Source organism: Mus caroli, unplaced genomic scaffold (assembly GCF_978045245.1).
Source record: "Mus caroli unplaced genomic scaffold, Mus_caroli_1 scaffold_5, whole genome shotgun sequence".
NCBI lineage: Eukaryota > Metazoa > Chordata > Mammalia > Rodentia > Muridae > Mus > Mus caroli.
In genome coordinates this window covers 30,179,103-30,192,782 of record NW_028227260.1, presented here as the reverse complement: position 1 = coordinate 30,192,782, position 13,680 = coordinate 30,179,103, and the positions used below count along the sequence as shown (strand labels likewise).

Genomic DNA, 13,680 nt, shown 5'->3' with positions numbered 1-13,680 from the left:
ATATACAGAAGAAAAACAAAGTCAAAATGCAGTAGATAAGGGGTTGGTACTATCCAGTGACTGTTTTACTAAAATAAATATTATACACAAAGGGTATTAGTTCTTGGGGCAACAAACATAGCTCCTAGTCTTTTAATGGCAAAACTGAGAAAAGTTCTAATTTGTAGCATAGGCTGGCTTGTAACTCACCACATAGTTCAAGCTTCCTGCTGTCTGGTCCTGAGTCCACACACTACTTCCCTGGATCAGAGTTCTAAATTTTAAATTTTAGGCAGTAGTGGCGATTGAACCTAGGAGCTCATGCACGTTCAACAAGTATATTATTCCTGAGTTACCTTCAGCTGTAGGGATTGGTAGTTTGAATGAGATTAGCCGCCATACCTCCTATGTTTGAATACTTTCTCCCTAGCTGATGAACCTATTTGGAAAGGATTATGAGGCATGGCTTTATTGGAGGATGTACTTCAATGGGAGGTGGGCTTTGAGGTTTCAAAAAGACTCACCCCATCCAAAGTGTGCCTCTTTGCTTCCTGTTCAGGAAGTAGGATGTGAGATCTCAGCTACTTCTTCAGTGCCAAACCTGCCTGCCTGCTGTCACGAGCCCTGCCATAATGGCAAGGGATTCGTATCTTTCTAGAGCTGGGAGCCAAAACAGTGCCTTCTCCAGGTAACCTGGCTTATGGTGTTTACCACAACAATAGAAAAGTAACTAATAAAGAGATTGTAATTTAGTGGCTTGGACTCACCTATGAGAAGCAAACGAGAAATACAGTAGCTTTGGGTTTTCAGCAGCAATTAGAGACCACACAATACTTGCACTAGTTAATGAAATGATTCTCTTTCCAAATCTCTATTTCATCAAAAATTACTTTTATTGTAAAAAATTCACACATTAAAATCCATTCTTTTGGTGCATAATTTTCTGAGTTTTAACAAACACATACACATTGTAACTATAAATAACAGAGAAAGTTCCTATTATTAAAAAGAAATCCCTTGTGCCAATACTTGGTGTCTACTGCTTTTTCTGCCTTATTGCTTCATCCTTTCCAGAAAACAACACAAATGAAATATAACAGTAAGCAGCCGTTTGAGTCTGGCTTCTTCTACTTAGCAAAATACATTTAAGATTTATCCAAGTTGTTGCATATATGGTTCCTTAGTTTTTTATTGCTGAGTAGAATTTTGTTGTCGGGATACACCAGTTTCTGTATCTCTGCACCAGTTGAAAGGTATCCTCTGTTAGATTTTCTCCATTTTTAAGTGGTCTGCAGGCCTAGCAAGGAGGAGGAAAGGTCTCCCACCTGAGAGGAAGCAGTCCCTTCTGGGAAACCTGGCTGAGAAGTGTATCCCAGGGTAACATGTGCAAGAGGCTGTAACCAGGATGGCTCCTTCACTTCCCATGCCTTAAACTCTATGAAAAACTCAAGTGTTAATCGTGTGAGCAATATAGCAAATGAATATAAGTTTGTCCTGAGTAAAGTCAGAAACCCTCAGAGTAGGGCTGACTAATATTTTGGAAGCCAAGTGTTTGTAAGAATATTTAAAAATTACTTTAATTAAAAAGTAGTGAAAAAGGTAAAAATCACTCCAAATCATACCACCTAAAAATGTTTCCGAGGTGGAGGTGTTTTGTTTTTAGCTTGTGCAGAGTCACTTGCAGAGGGTTTACAGCCTGTTATATACATTTCCTATTTTATTCCTATATTTGTTTTGAAATTATCTCTACAAACTATACACATGAACTATGTGCTTAAAAATGTGTTACATACATCTTATACATACATACATACATACATACATACATACATACATACATACATGTATTTTAGCTTATAACTTAATATAAAATCTTGGATATTAGTAGAGGTCACAATATATTCATAGATCTAGTCTACTGTTTTAATGGCTTCATAACACCCAACTAAATGGATGTGCCATCAGTGATAAGTCACTCGTGTTGACAGGTGGACATTTGGATGATGTCCAAGTTCCTATGTTTTTGAGTTTCACTGAGATTTAATTCACATACCACAACATTCACCCACTTGGTATGTTCACTGTTACACAACCACTAATGTAATTTATGAACACTCTAGTTTTTCTTGCCTACCATTTATTACTACATATATATGCACTTTTTAAACCAACTCTGTACTTGACATATACATGGAATTGTACAATTTGTCCTCATCAGTGACCGGCTTCTTTCCCTGAACATACTCTCGGGGTTCTCCCATGTGGTAGCATATCTCAGAAGTATTCCTTATTTTCTTAATAAACAGCTTGTGAAGAAACCGGCTTACTGTTTTATTAAACATTTAGTAGAATTCTAGAAGTCAAATCAAAAGCAACTTAAGTATGGGTATTGTTGTGGCTTATCTGTCTTGTTACTTATTTAACCTATTTGTTATTAGGTCGATTCTGGCTTCCTATATTTGGTTCTTGGTACTTTATCTTCTTAGGGATTTGTTCATGTTTAGTAGGTTAATTTACTGACACATGAGTATAATAGTACTCCCTCACCCACCTTCTATTTTTCAAAGGTCAGTAGCAACATTCCCTCCTTTATTTCTCAAACTAATGATTACATTCTACCTCTTCCTGCTATATGTAGCAAAAGGTTTGCCAGTTTCTCGCTTGGATACCTTGCATTTTCTCTATTGTACTCCATTCTCAGGCATTTTGCATGTTTCCCCCTTTTTGTTGGTTCCTGGTGTAGTTTGCTATTATTTTCCTATGGCTTAAGATATGAAGTAAATTACTGTTACACGATCTTTCTTCTCATTGAATAGGCTTATCTCTAAGCATGTCCCATATAGACAAAGGTAGCTGGGAACCATCAGTGTGGATGGTAAGGATCAAACTCAGGGCCTCTACAAGAGCAGTAAGTACTCTTAGGCACTGAGCCATCTCTCCTGCTTCTTTATTGACCTACTTGGTCTTTAAGGTATCACTAATTTTCACTTATTTGTGAGTTTCCCGATTTATTGGTACTGATGTATAACCTCCTTCCATGTGGAAGAGAACATGTTTGACAAGACTTTAGTCCATTTGTATTTATTAAGGCCTGTTTTGTGGTTCAGTTCATGATCTAGCCTAAAGATGTTTCATATACATGGGATAAAAATATATATTCTAGTACAGCTATATTTTATAGCTGTCTTTCAGATCTATCCAGCATCCAGTGTTGAAGCTGGCTACTTCCTTGTTTATCAACTGTGCAGCACTACTTGTATTAGGAAGGAGACACTGAGTATCCACCAGTTTGGAGGTGTGCCTGTTTCTCCTTTCATTCTCTACTTTGTTTGCTACCTTGTTTCAGGTTATTTGAGGGCTCTGTAGTTATGAAAATATGTGATTACAATTCTCACGTCTTAAAACACCAACCTTTTAAACACAAAGTGGATCTTTCTCTCTAGCATTTTTGTTTCCCTTTCCTCATGCTTTGGGGTATGACAACCATGCGAACTCTTTCAACACACTGCAGGGCTAACAGAACAGTACAATTACCAATATAATTCTGTTACTTCTAGGAAGCAGAATTAGGTTTACAGCCTAGTAAAATTTAGCCACCTTATTTCCCTTTTGTTTTATTTGTTCCTATGGATTTACAGGATTTTTAAAGAAACTATAGCATTATTTCCCAGCCTTTTTGTCCTATTATTGGCAGGTCCTACAGTTTGAACTCAGGTCTTCCTGTTTGGTGGCAAATGCCTTTACTCACTGAGCCATTTCACTCGACCTTTTGGAGAATTTTTATGCTTCTTTCTCGCCTTTGAATGAAATTCTTATTATATGTTGTTTGATGTACTTAGTGGAGTACCCTACAGTTCCTTCATTTTTCCCCTTGTTATAATATAATATAATAATATAATATACCTTGGATAATATAATCTCATTTAACCCTTACTCAGGGAGGTCTGAAGCAACGTTACTTTTTATAGATGAGATAAATGAGGCTCAGAGTAAGTGACTTTCTAAGCTCAGGGAGGTAAACATGGGTGACTTTGAGGGTCACAGGTCTGACTCCAAAGCTGGTTCTAACATCTAAACCATTTAGGTTCTTCTTCTTCTTCTTCTTCTTCTTCTTCTTCTTCTTCTTCTTCTTCTTCTTCTTCTTCTTCTTCTTCTTCTTCTTCTTCTTCAACAACTATAAAGGAATCACTAGGGGATTTGAGGCAGGCTGCCTTTCCTCTAAAGAACTTTCTTTCCTTGTCCCTTTAATATAGATTCTAATTCATTTGTCTTGAAAGTTCATATATTAGACAGATACTCCATGAAGAATGTATATTGTTTTGAATGCAATAGTACCATAGATTACCAATATTTTGGTTTAAAAGATGTCATAATAATAAATATGTTTTTGAGGACTCTGAAAACTTAGTGTGAAGGCAATTATTAAATAAGTTAATAAACTTATGAATCTACCTACTGAAACTGTTGAAGGTTCTGACAAAACACAGTTTGAGTTCAGTAAGTAAATATTTTAACACTGGGTTAGTTTTAAAACTTCGTATACAGGAAACAGTCCTAGAAAAAGTCTTATCTCTAGGACTAAACACTGAAGACTACAAAATTATTAAAGAATTTTTGGAATCTTTAGGAACAGTCCTATGTAATATATCCTGAGAATTAAAGGTTTTCACATGGTCTTAACACTCAGGGTATTTTCTGCCATATATAGTGTTCCATTATTATCTTTAACACCCAGGATATTGTCAATTTTATACAATCTTTTTCAATACTATACAGTATTTAATTATAGAAAATACTTTTTAGGGTTGAGAAATGACTCAGAGGTTAAGAGCACTGACTGCTCTCCCGGAGGTCCTGAGTTCAATTCCCAACAATCACATGGTGGTTCACAACCATCTATACTGGGATCCAATGCCCTCTTCTGGTGTGTCTGAAGACACCTACAGTGTACTCATATACATAAAATAAATAAATATATCTTAAAAAAAAGAAAATACTTTTATCAATTCTCTCCAAATGCTGAGAGTCATTGTCCTAATTTCTTTCTTATATTTCCTCAATTATCAACAAATTTTTATGAATTTACATATTCTTGATCTAAGAAATGAGAAAAGGAAAATCATCTGAATATGCATTTACATACATACATACATATATCCAAATGTGCATGTGCATGTGTGTAGATATGAATTTCTAGCTGCCATTGATTTCTGTTCTGCCATCTGTAGCAGACGTTATAAGGGAAGCACGCTGAACAGCTGACTGTAGCTTTTTGCTCTTTGCAAACTCTATCACCAATATTTTCCCATAGAGTTTATATCCATTAATTTGGTGCAGTGCTTGCCATGCTATGTCTTTATCTGGAAAAAAAAATAAGAAAAATGCATCAAATTATATAGCGCTTAATCACTCAATTATATTACAGGGTTAATTTGGATTTGTGTGCTATAAAAAATCATACTGATGTTTGATGTTTTTGTCCTGCCTGCAATCCCCAGTTTGTATAAGTAGGCAAGATTAAATTAATGGGTAATAATAGTGACAAAAGGCAAGCAACGGGTCACCTTCGGCGCAGAGTCGGCAGACACCCCCAAGGTCCCTAGAGGACTCTCCACACGATCTTAGGACCTCTGGTGAGTGGAACACAATTTCTGTTCCAATCCAATCACGTGGGACCTGAGACAGCATTAGGGAAGCAGAAAACCCGGCCTGACCAGGGTGGCCTGACCAGGGTCACAAATCCCCTCCGGTCGCCGCCAGCACCGGGTCACCTGGGCACGGAGTCGGAGGGCACCCCTAAGATCCTTAGAGGACTCTCCACACAATCTTAGGACCTCTGGTGAGTGGAACACAACTTCTGCCAGGAGGCAGGTCTGAACGCCAGATATCTGGGCACCTTCCCTGCTAGAGGAGAACTTGCCTGCAGAGAGTGCTCTGACCACTGAAACTCAGGAGAGAGCTAGTCTCCCAGATCTGCTGACAGAGGCTAATATAATCACGAGAGGAACAAACTCTAACCACAGACAACTATAACAACTGACTCCAGAGATTACCAGATGGCGAAAGGCAAAGGTAAGAATCTTACTAACAGAAACCAAGACCACTCACCATCAACAGAACGCAGCACTCCCACCCCACCCAGTCCTGGGAACCCCAACACACCCGAAAAACTAGACCCAGATTTAAAAGCCTATGTCATGATGATGCTAGAGGACATCAAGAAGGACTTTAATAACTCACTTAGAGAAATACAGGAGAACACTGTAAAGAGTTACAAGTCCTTAAAGAAAAACAGGAAAACACATCCAAATAGGTGATGGAAATGAACAAAATCATACTAGAACTAAAAAGGGAAGGAGACACAATAAAGAAAACCCAAAGTGAGACAACACTGGAGATAGAAACCCTAGGAAAGAAATCTGGACCCATAGATGCGAGCATCAGCAACAGAATACAAGAGATGGAAGAGAGAATCTCAGGTGCAGAAGATTCCATAGAGAACATCAGCACAACAATCAAAGAAAATGCAAAAAGATCCTAACTCAAAACATCCAGGAAATCCAGGACACAATGAGAAGACCAAACCTACGGATAATAGGAATAGATGAAAATGAAGATTTTCAACTTAAAGATCCAGCAAATATCTTCAACAAAATAATAGAAGAAAATTTCCCAAACCTAAAGAAAGAGATGCCCATGAACATACAAGAAGCCTACAGAACTCCAAATAGACTGGACCAGAAAAGAAATTCCTCCCGACACATAATAATCAGAACAACAAATGCACTAAATAAAGATAGAATATTAAAAGCAGTAAGGGAAATAGGTCAAGTAACATATAAAGGCAGGCTTATCAGAATTATACCAGAATTTTCACCAGAGACTATGAAAGTCAGAAGAGCCTGGAAATATGTTATACAGACACTAAGAGAACACAAATGCCAACCCAGGCTACTATACCCGGCCAAACTCTCAATTAACATAGATGGAGAAACCAAAGTATTCCATGACAAAACCAAATTCACACATTAACTTTCCATAAATCCAGCCCTTCAAAGGATAATAACAGAAAAAAAAAAAAAAAAAACAACAATACAAGGACGGAAACCACGCCCTAGAAAAAGCAAGAAAGTAATTCTTCAACAAACCTAAAAGAAGGCAGCCACAGGAACAGAATATCAACTCTAACAACAAAAATAATAGGAAGCAACAATTACATTTCCTTAATATCTCTTAATATCAATGGACTCAATTCCCCAATAAAAAGGCATAGACTAACAGACTGGCTACACAAACAGGACAAGAACATTCTGCTGCTTATAGGAAACCCATCTCAGGGAAAAAGATAGATACTACCTCAGAATGAAAGGCTGGAAAACAATTTTCCAAGCAAATGGTCTGAAGAAAGAAGCTGGAGTAGCCATTCTAATATCGAATAAAATCGACTTCCAACCCAAAGGTATCAAAAAAGACAAGAAGGGACACTTCATACTCATCAAAGGTAAAATCTTCCAAGAGAAACTCTCAAATCTGAATATCTATGCTCCAAATGCAAGGGCGGCCACATTCATTAAAGAAACTTTAGTAAAGCTCAAAAAACACATTGCACCTCACACAATAATAGTGGGAGACTTCAACATACCACTTTCATCAATGGACAGATCTTGGAAACAGAAACTAAACAGGGACAAAGTGAAACTAACAGAAGTTATGAAACAAATGGATTTAACAGATATCTACAGAACATTTTATCCTAAAACAAAAGGATATACCTGCTTCTCAGCACCTCATGGTACCTTCTCCAAAATTGACCATATAATTGGTCACAAAACAGGCCTCAACAGATACAAAAATATCAAAATTGTCCCATGCATCCTATCAGATCACCATGGACTAAGGCTGATCTTCAATAACAACATAAATAATAGAAAGCCAACATTCATGTGGAAACTGAACAACACTCTTCTCAATGATACCTTGGTCAAGGAAGGAATAAAGAAAGAAATTAAAGACTTTTTAGAGTTTAATGAAAATGAAGCCACAACATACACAAACTTATGGGACACAATGAAAGCATTTCTAAGAAGAAACCTCATAGCTCTGAGTGCCTCCAAAAAGAAACTAGAGAGAGCACACACTAGCATCTTGACAACACACCTCAAAGCTCTAGAATGAAAAGAAGCAGATTCACCCAAGAGGAGTAGACAGAAGGAAATAATCAAACTCATGGGTGAAATCAACCAAGTGGAAACAAGAACTATTCAAAGAATCAACCAATCGAGGAGCTGGTTCTTTGAGAAAATCAACAAGATAGATAAACCCTTAGCCAGACTCACTAGAGGGCACAGAGACAGCATCCTAATTAACAAAATCAGAAATGAAAAGCAAGACATAACAACAGATTCTGAAGAAATCTGAAATACCATCAGATCCTTCTACAAAGGGCTATACTCAACAAAACTGGAAAACCTGGACGAAATGGAAAAATTTCTAGACAGATACCAGGTAACAAAGTTAAATCAGGATCAGGTTAATGATCTGTTTAGTCCTATATCCCCTAAATAAATAGAAGCAATCATTAATTGTCTCCCAACCAAAAAAATGCCCAGGACCAGATGGGTTTAGTGCATAGTTCTATCAGATTTTCAAAGAAGACCTAATTCCAGTTCTTCACAAACTCTTCCACAAAATAGAAGCAGAAGGTACTCTACCCAACTCATTCTATGAAGCCACAATTACTCTGATACCTAAACCACAGAAAGACCCAACAAAGATAGAGAACTTCAGACCAATTTCTCTTATGAATATCAATGCAAAAATACTCAATAAAATTCTGGCTAACCGAATCCAAGAACATATCAAAACAATCATCCATCCTGACCAAGTAGGTTTTATTCCAGGGACGCAGGGATGGTTTGATATGAGGAAATCCATCAACGTAATCCACTATATAAACAAACTCAAAGACAAAAACCACATGTTCATCCCATTAGATGCGGAGAAAGCATTTGACAAAATCTAACACCCATTCATGATAAAAAGTCTTGGAAAGATCAGGAATTCAAGGCCCATACCTAAACATGATAAAAGAAATCTACAGCAAACCAGTAGCCAACATCAAAGTAAATGGTGAGAAGCTAGAAGCAATCCCACTAAAATCAGGGACTAGACAAGGCTGCCCACTTTCTCCATACCTATTCAACATTGTACTTGAAGTCCTAGCCAGAGCAATTTGATAACAAAAGGAGATCAAGGGGATACAAATTGCAAAGGAAGAAGTCAAAATTGCAGATGATGTGGTAGTATATATGAGTGATCCTAAAAATTCCACCAGAGAACTCCTAAACCTGATTAACAGCTTCAGTGAAGTAGCTGGATATAAAATTAACTCAAACAAGTCAATGGCCTTTCTCTACACAAAGGATAAACAGGCTGAGAAAGAAATTAGGGAAACAACACCCTTCTCAATAGTAAAAAATAATATAAAATATCTTGGCGTGACTCTAACTAAGGAAGTAAAAGATCTGTATGATAAGAACTTCAAGTCTCTGAAGAAAGAAATTAAAGAAGATCTCAGAAGATGGAAAGATCTCCCATGCTCATGAATTGGCAGGATCAATATAGTAAAAATGGCTATCTTGCCAAAAGGAATCTACAGATTCAATGCAATCCCCATCAAAATTCCAAATAAATTCTTCAACGAATTAGAAAGGGCAATCTGCAAATTCATCTGGAATAACAAAAACCTAGGATAGCAAAAACTCTTCTCAAGGATAAAAGAACCTCTGGTGGAATCACCATGCCTGACCTAAAGCTGTACTACAGAGCAATTGTGATAAAAACTGCATGGTACTGGTATAGCAACAGACAAGTAGACCTATGGAATAGAATTGAAGACCCAGAAATGAACCCACACATCTATGGTCACTTGATCTTTGACAAGGGAGCTAAAACCATCCAGTGGAAGAAAGACAGCATTTTCAACAAATGGTGCTGGCACAACTGGTGGTTATCATGTAGAAGAATGCGAATTGATCCATTCCTATCTCCTTGTACTAAGGTCAAATCTAAGTGGATCAAGGAACTCCATATAAAACCAGAGACAGTGAAACTTATAGAGGAGAAAGTGGGGAAAAGCCTCGAAGATATGGGTACAGGGGAAAAATTCCTGAATAGAACAACAATGGCTTATGCTGTAAGATCGAGAATTGACAAATGGGACCTCATAAAATTGCAAAGGCAAAAGACACTGTCAATAAGACAAAAAGACCACCAACAGATTGGGAAAGGATCTTTACCTATCCTAAATCAGATAGGGGACTAATATCCAATATATATAAAGAACTCAAGAGGGTGGACTCCAGAAAATCAAATAACCCCATTAAAACATGGGGCTCAAAGCCAAACAAAGAATTCTCACCTGAGGAATACCGAATGGCTAAGAAGCACATGAAAAAATGTTCAGCATCCTTAATCATCAGGGAAATGCAAATCAAAACAACCCTGAGTTTCCATCTCACACCAGTCAGAATGGCTAAGATCAAAAATTCAGGTGACAGCAGATGCTGGCGAGGATGTGGAGAAAGAGGAACACTTCTCCATTGTTGGTGGGATTGCAAGCTTGTACAAACACTCTGGAAATCAGTCTGGCAGTTCCTCAGAAAACTGGACACAGTACTACAGGAGGATCCCGCAATACCTCTCCTGGGCACATATCCAGAAGATGGCCCAACTAGTAAGAAGGACACATCCTCCACTATGTTCATAGTAGCCTTATTTATAATAGCCAGAAGCTGGAAAGAATCCAGGTGTCCCTCAACAAAGGAATGGATAAAGAAAATGTGGTACATTTACACAATGGAGTACTACTCAGATATTAAAAAGAATGAATTTATGAAATTTCTAGGCAAATGGATGGACCTGGAGGGCATCATCCTGAGTGAGGTAACCCAATCACAAAAGAACTAACATGATATGTACTCACTGATAAGCGGATATTAGCCCGAAACTTAGAATACCCAAGATATAAGTTACAATTTGCAAAACACATGAAACTCAAGAAGAATGAAGACCAAAGTGTGGACACTTTTCCCCTTCTTAGAATTGGCAACAAAATACCCATGGAAGGAGTTACAGAGACAAAGTTTGGAGCTGAGATGAAAGGATGGACCATCTAGAGACTGCCATACCCGGGAATCCATCCCATAATCAGCCTCCAAACGCTAACACCATTGCATACACTAGCAAGATTTTGCTGAAAGGACCCAGATATAGGTGTCTCTTGTGAGGCTACACCGGGGCCTAGCAAACACAGAAGTGGATGCTCACAGTCAGCTATTGGATGGATCACAGGGCCCCCAATGGAGGAGATAGAGAAAGTACCCAAGGAGCTAAAGGAATCTGCAACCCTATATGTGAAACAAAAATATGAACTAACCAGTACCCCACAAAGCTCATGTCTCTAGCTGCATATGTATCAGAAGATGGCCTAGTTGGCTGTCATTGGAAAGAGAGACCCCTTGGTCTTGCAAACTTTATATGCCCCAGTACAGGGGAACGCCAGGGCCAAGAAGTGGGAGTGGGTGGGTAGAGGAGTTGGGGGGAGGGTATGGGGGACTTTTGGGATAGCATTGGAAATGTAAATGATGAAAATACCTAATTAAAAAATGTTTTAAAAAAGAGAAAAAAAATAATAGTGACAAAAGACCCTCAAAAATGTAGATTTGATTTAAAAATATAGAAGATATAGGGAGACATAGGGAGTATATTTAAAACATATAAGCTAAATATAAGTATAAACATGTCTTTACCTTAGATAGCTTATAGATTTAAGAAGCAAAGTTTTCAAAATTGTTACACAAATAAAAGAAGTTAGCACACTATTGAACACACTAAGCTACTTTTTTTTTCTTTTAGAAAGAAAGTAGTTGTGGAATCCATATGGCGATGATGAATTTTTCTTGCAGGTATATAAAAAGTGTGTGTATGAGAGAATCTATATTACATAGCAGGAATAGTCAACATATGGGTCTCAGATACTATATGTAAGATATGAGGAGGGGTAGATTTTGAACTAGAGTCTGGGATTGTAAGTAGAAAGTGCCATTCAACTGAGATTACTTCGTCTCAGGTATACACCACATTTTCAAGTGTGCACTATAGCTATTAGGATTAGTCAAAGAGCTCCAAGCTAAGCAGTCCAAAGCTGGGGCTGGGAAGATGGTTCTCTACGTAAAAGGCTTGCTGTGTAAGCACAATAACTTGAGCTCGGACCCCCGGTACCTATATACAATTCCAGGTATGGAAGCACGCACTGGGGACCCTAGAGCGAGGGAGGGAGTTCTGTAGCTCACTGACGAGTCAGCCGAGCCTCGTCCATGAGCTCTAAGTCCCGTGAGAAAATTAAGATGGAAGAGCAGCTGAAGAAGACACTGTAGGTTAGCCTCGAACCACCACATGCATGTACACACATGTGCATACACACACGTACATATACACACATACACTTTACAAACATGTACACACACCAATATAAAGCCTTTGTATTACATAGCTTTCAATTAGAAGGTTATATATATTTTGTGAGAATACACATAATTTGTTTTCAAATGTAATAGGAATTCTCCCTTCAAAAGCCTGAAAACCACTGGTACAAAGGATGTACACATAATTTGTTTTCAAATGTAATAGGAATTCTCCCTTCAAAAGCCTGAAAACCACTGGTACAAAGGATGTACAAACCTTCAGTGAGATAGAAAAGACAGTACAGGGCTCTATGAAGGCAAGGGGAAGATCAGCAATTCTCATGTGTAAAATCACTTGCCTACATAAAAGTTGGCCTAGTATTACAAAGGCAGTTTAGAGGCAATGGAAGGTATAGATCCTATCTGGTTTCTTCATGCAAAAGGCATACTAGCTAGCTTACTAAGATCACAATTACCATATTTTTCTTGTACTTGGATTAGAGCACAAGCCATGCAAGGACATGCAAGTGATATTTGGAAGAATGTGTCTTCTTCTAATAATTATGAATTGGCAATGAGTTAATTAATTAGCTTAAAATCATTTACTCCTAAAGAAATTGGGCATGAGACAACAATATGTCTTCTTATCACAATACCAACACACTAACTATGAATAATTAACTATGAATAATTCTATTGCAATACAGAGTAGTAGTACTGTCAACAGAAAGAAAGAAGTATTGGTAGGGTAGGAAGGAAATGTCAAAAATGGGAACACTGAGGACAGGAGGGTAAGGTGGTTGTGTAGCATCCATAGGAGAGGAAGCAAGTATAGGAACGAGACCCAAGGAATACTGGAAATATATTTTCCACTGGTCCCCTTCCATGTGCTAAGGCTCTATCTAATTGGGTGAGGTGAGAACAATCTCTCATGTACTGATGCTAAAGTAGAGTGGCTACCTAGATGAAGTTACTCACTGGGAAAGGTGATGAAAGCTTGTCCCCTCATGCGTCCAGTCATCATTCGGAACTGAATGGGTGGTCCTTTTTTCTCCTGGAATCGAGCGAATAATGAGATAAGGTCTCTTTCTTTCACCCGAGGACTAAGGTTCTTCAGATATAGCACCTAATACAAATTAAGAAATGACAAAGATAATCACATGAGGAAAAGCAACCCTTTCATTATGGCTTGAATTACTTTCAGATAAAGAGGGGAGACTGAACAGTCACCTAATGC

The 13,680-nt window shown here is 37.9% G+C and overlaps 1 protein-coding gene across 2 annotated transcripts in view; it reads right to left on the bottom strand.

The window, feature by feature from the left end:
- Window positions 1–898: 898 nt before the first annotated feature.
- Window positions 899–13,680, bottom strand: part of Rbm41 (RNA binding motif protein 41) — a 55,612-nt gene continuing 42,830 nt past the window's right edge. For both annotated transcript variants that reach the window (XM_085838006.1, XM_085838005.1), the window contains exons 6-7: window positions 13,422–13,569; window positions 899–5,339 (exon numbers count right to left, since the gene is read on the bottom strand). In XM_085838006.1, the coding sequence (XP_085694132.1) occupies window positions 5,173–5,339; window positions 13,422–13,569 (315 nt within the window). In that variant the 3' untranslated portion in view covers window positions 899–5,172. The remainder of the gene's footprint in view (window positions 5,340–13,421; window positions 13,570–13,680) is intronic.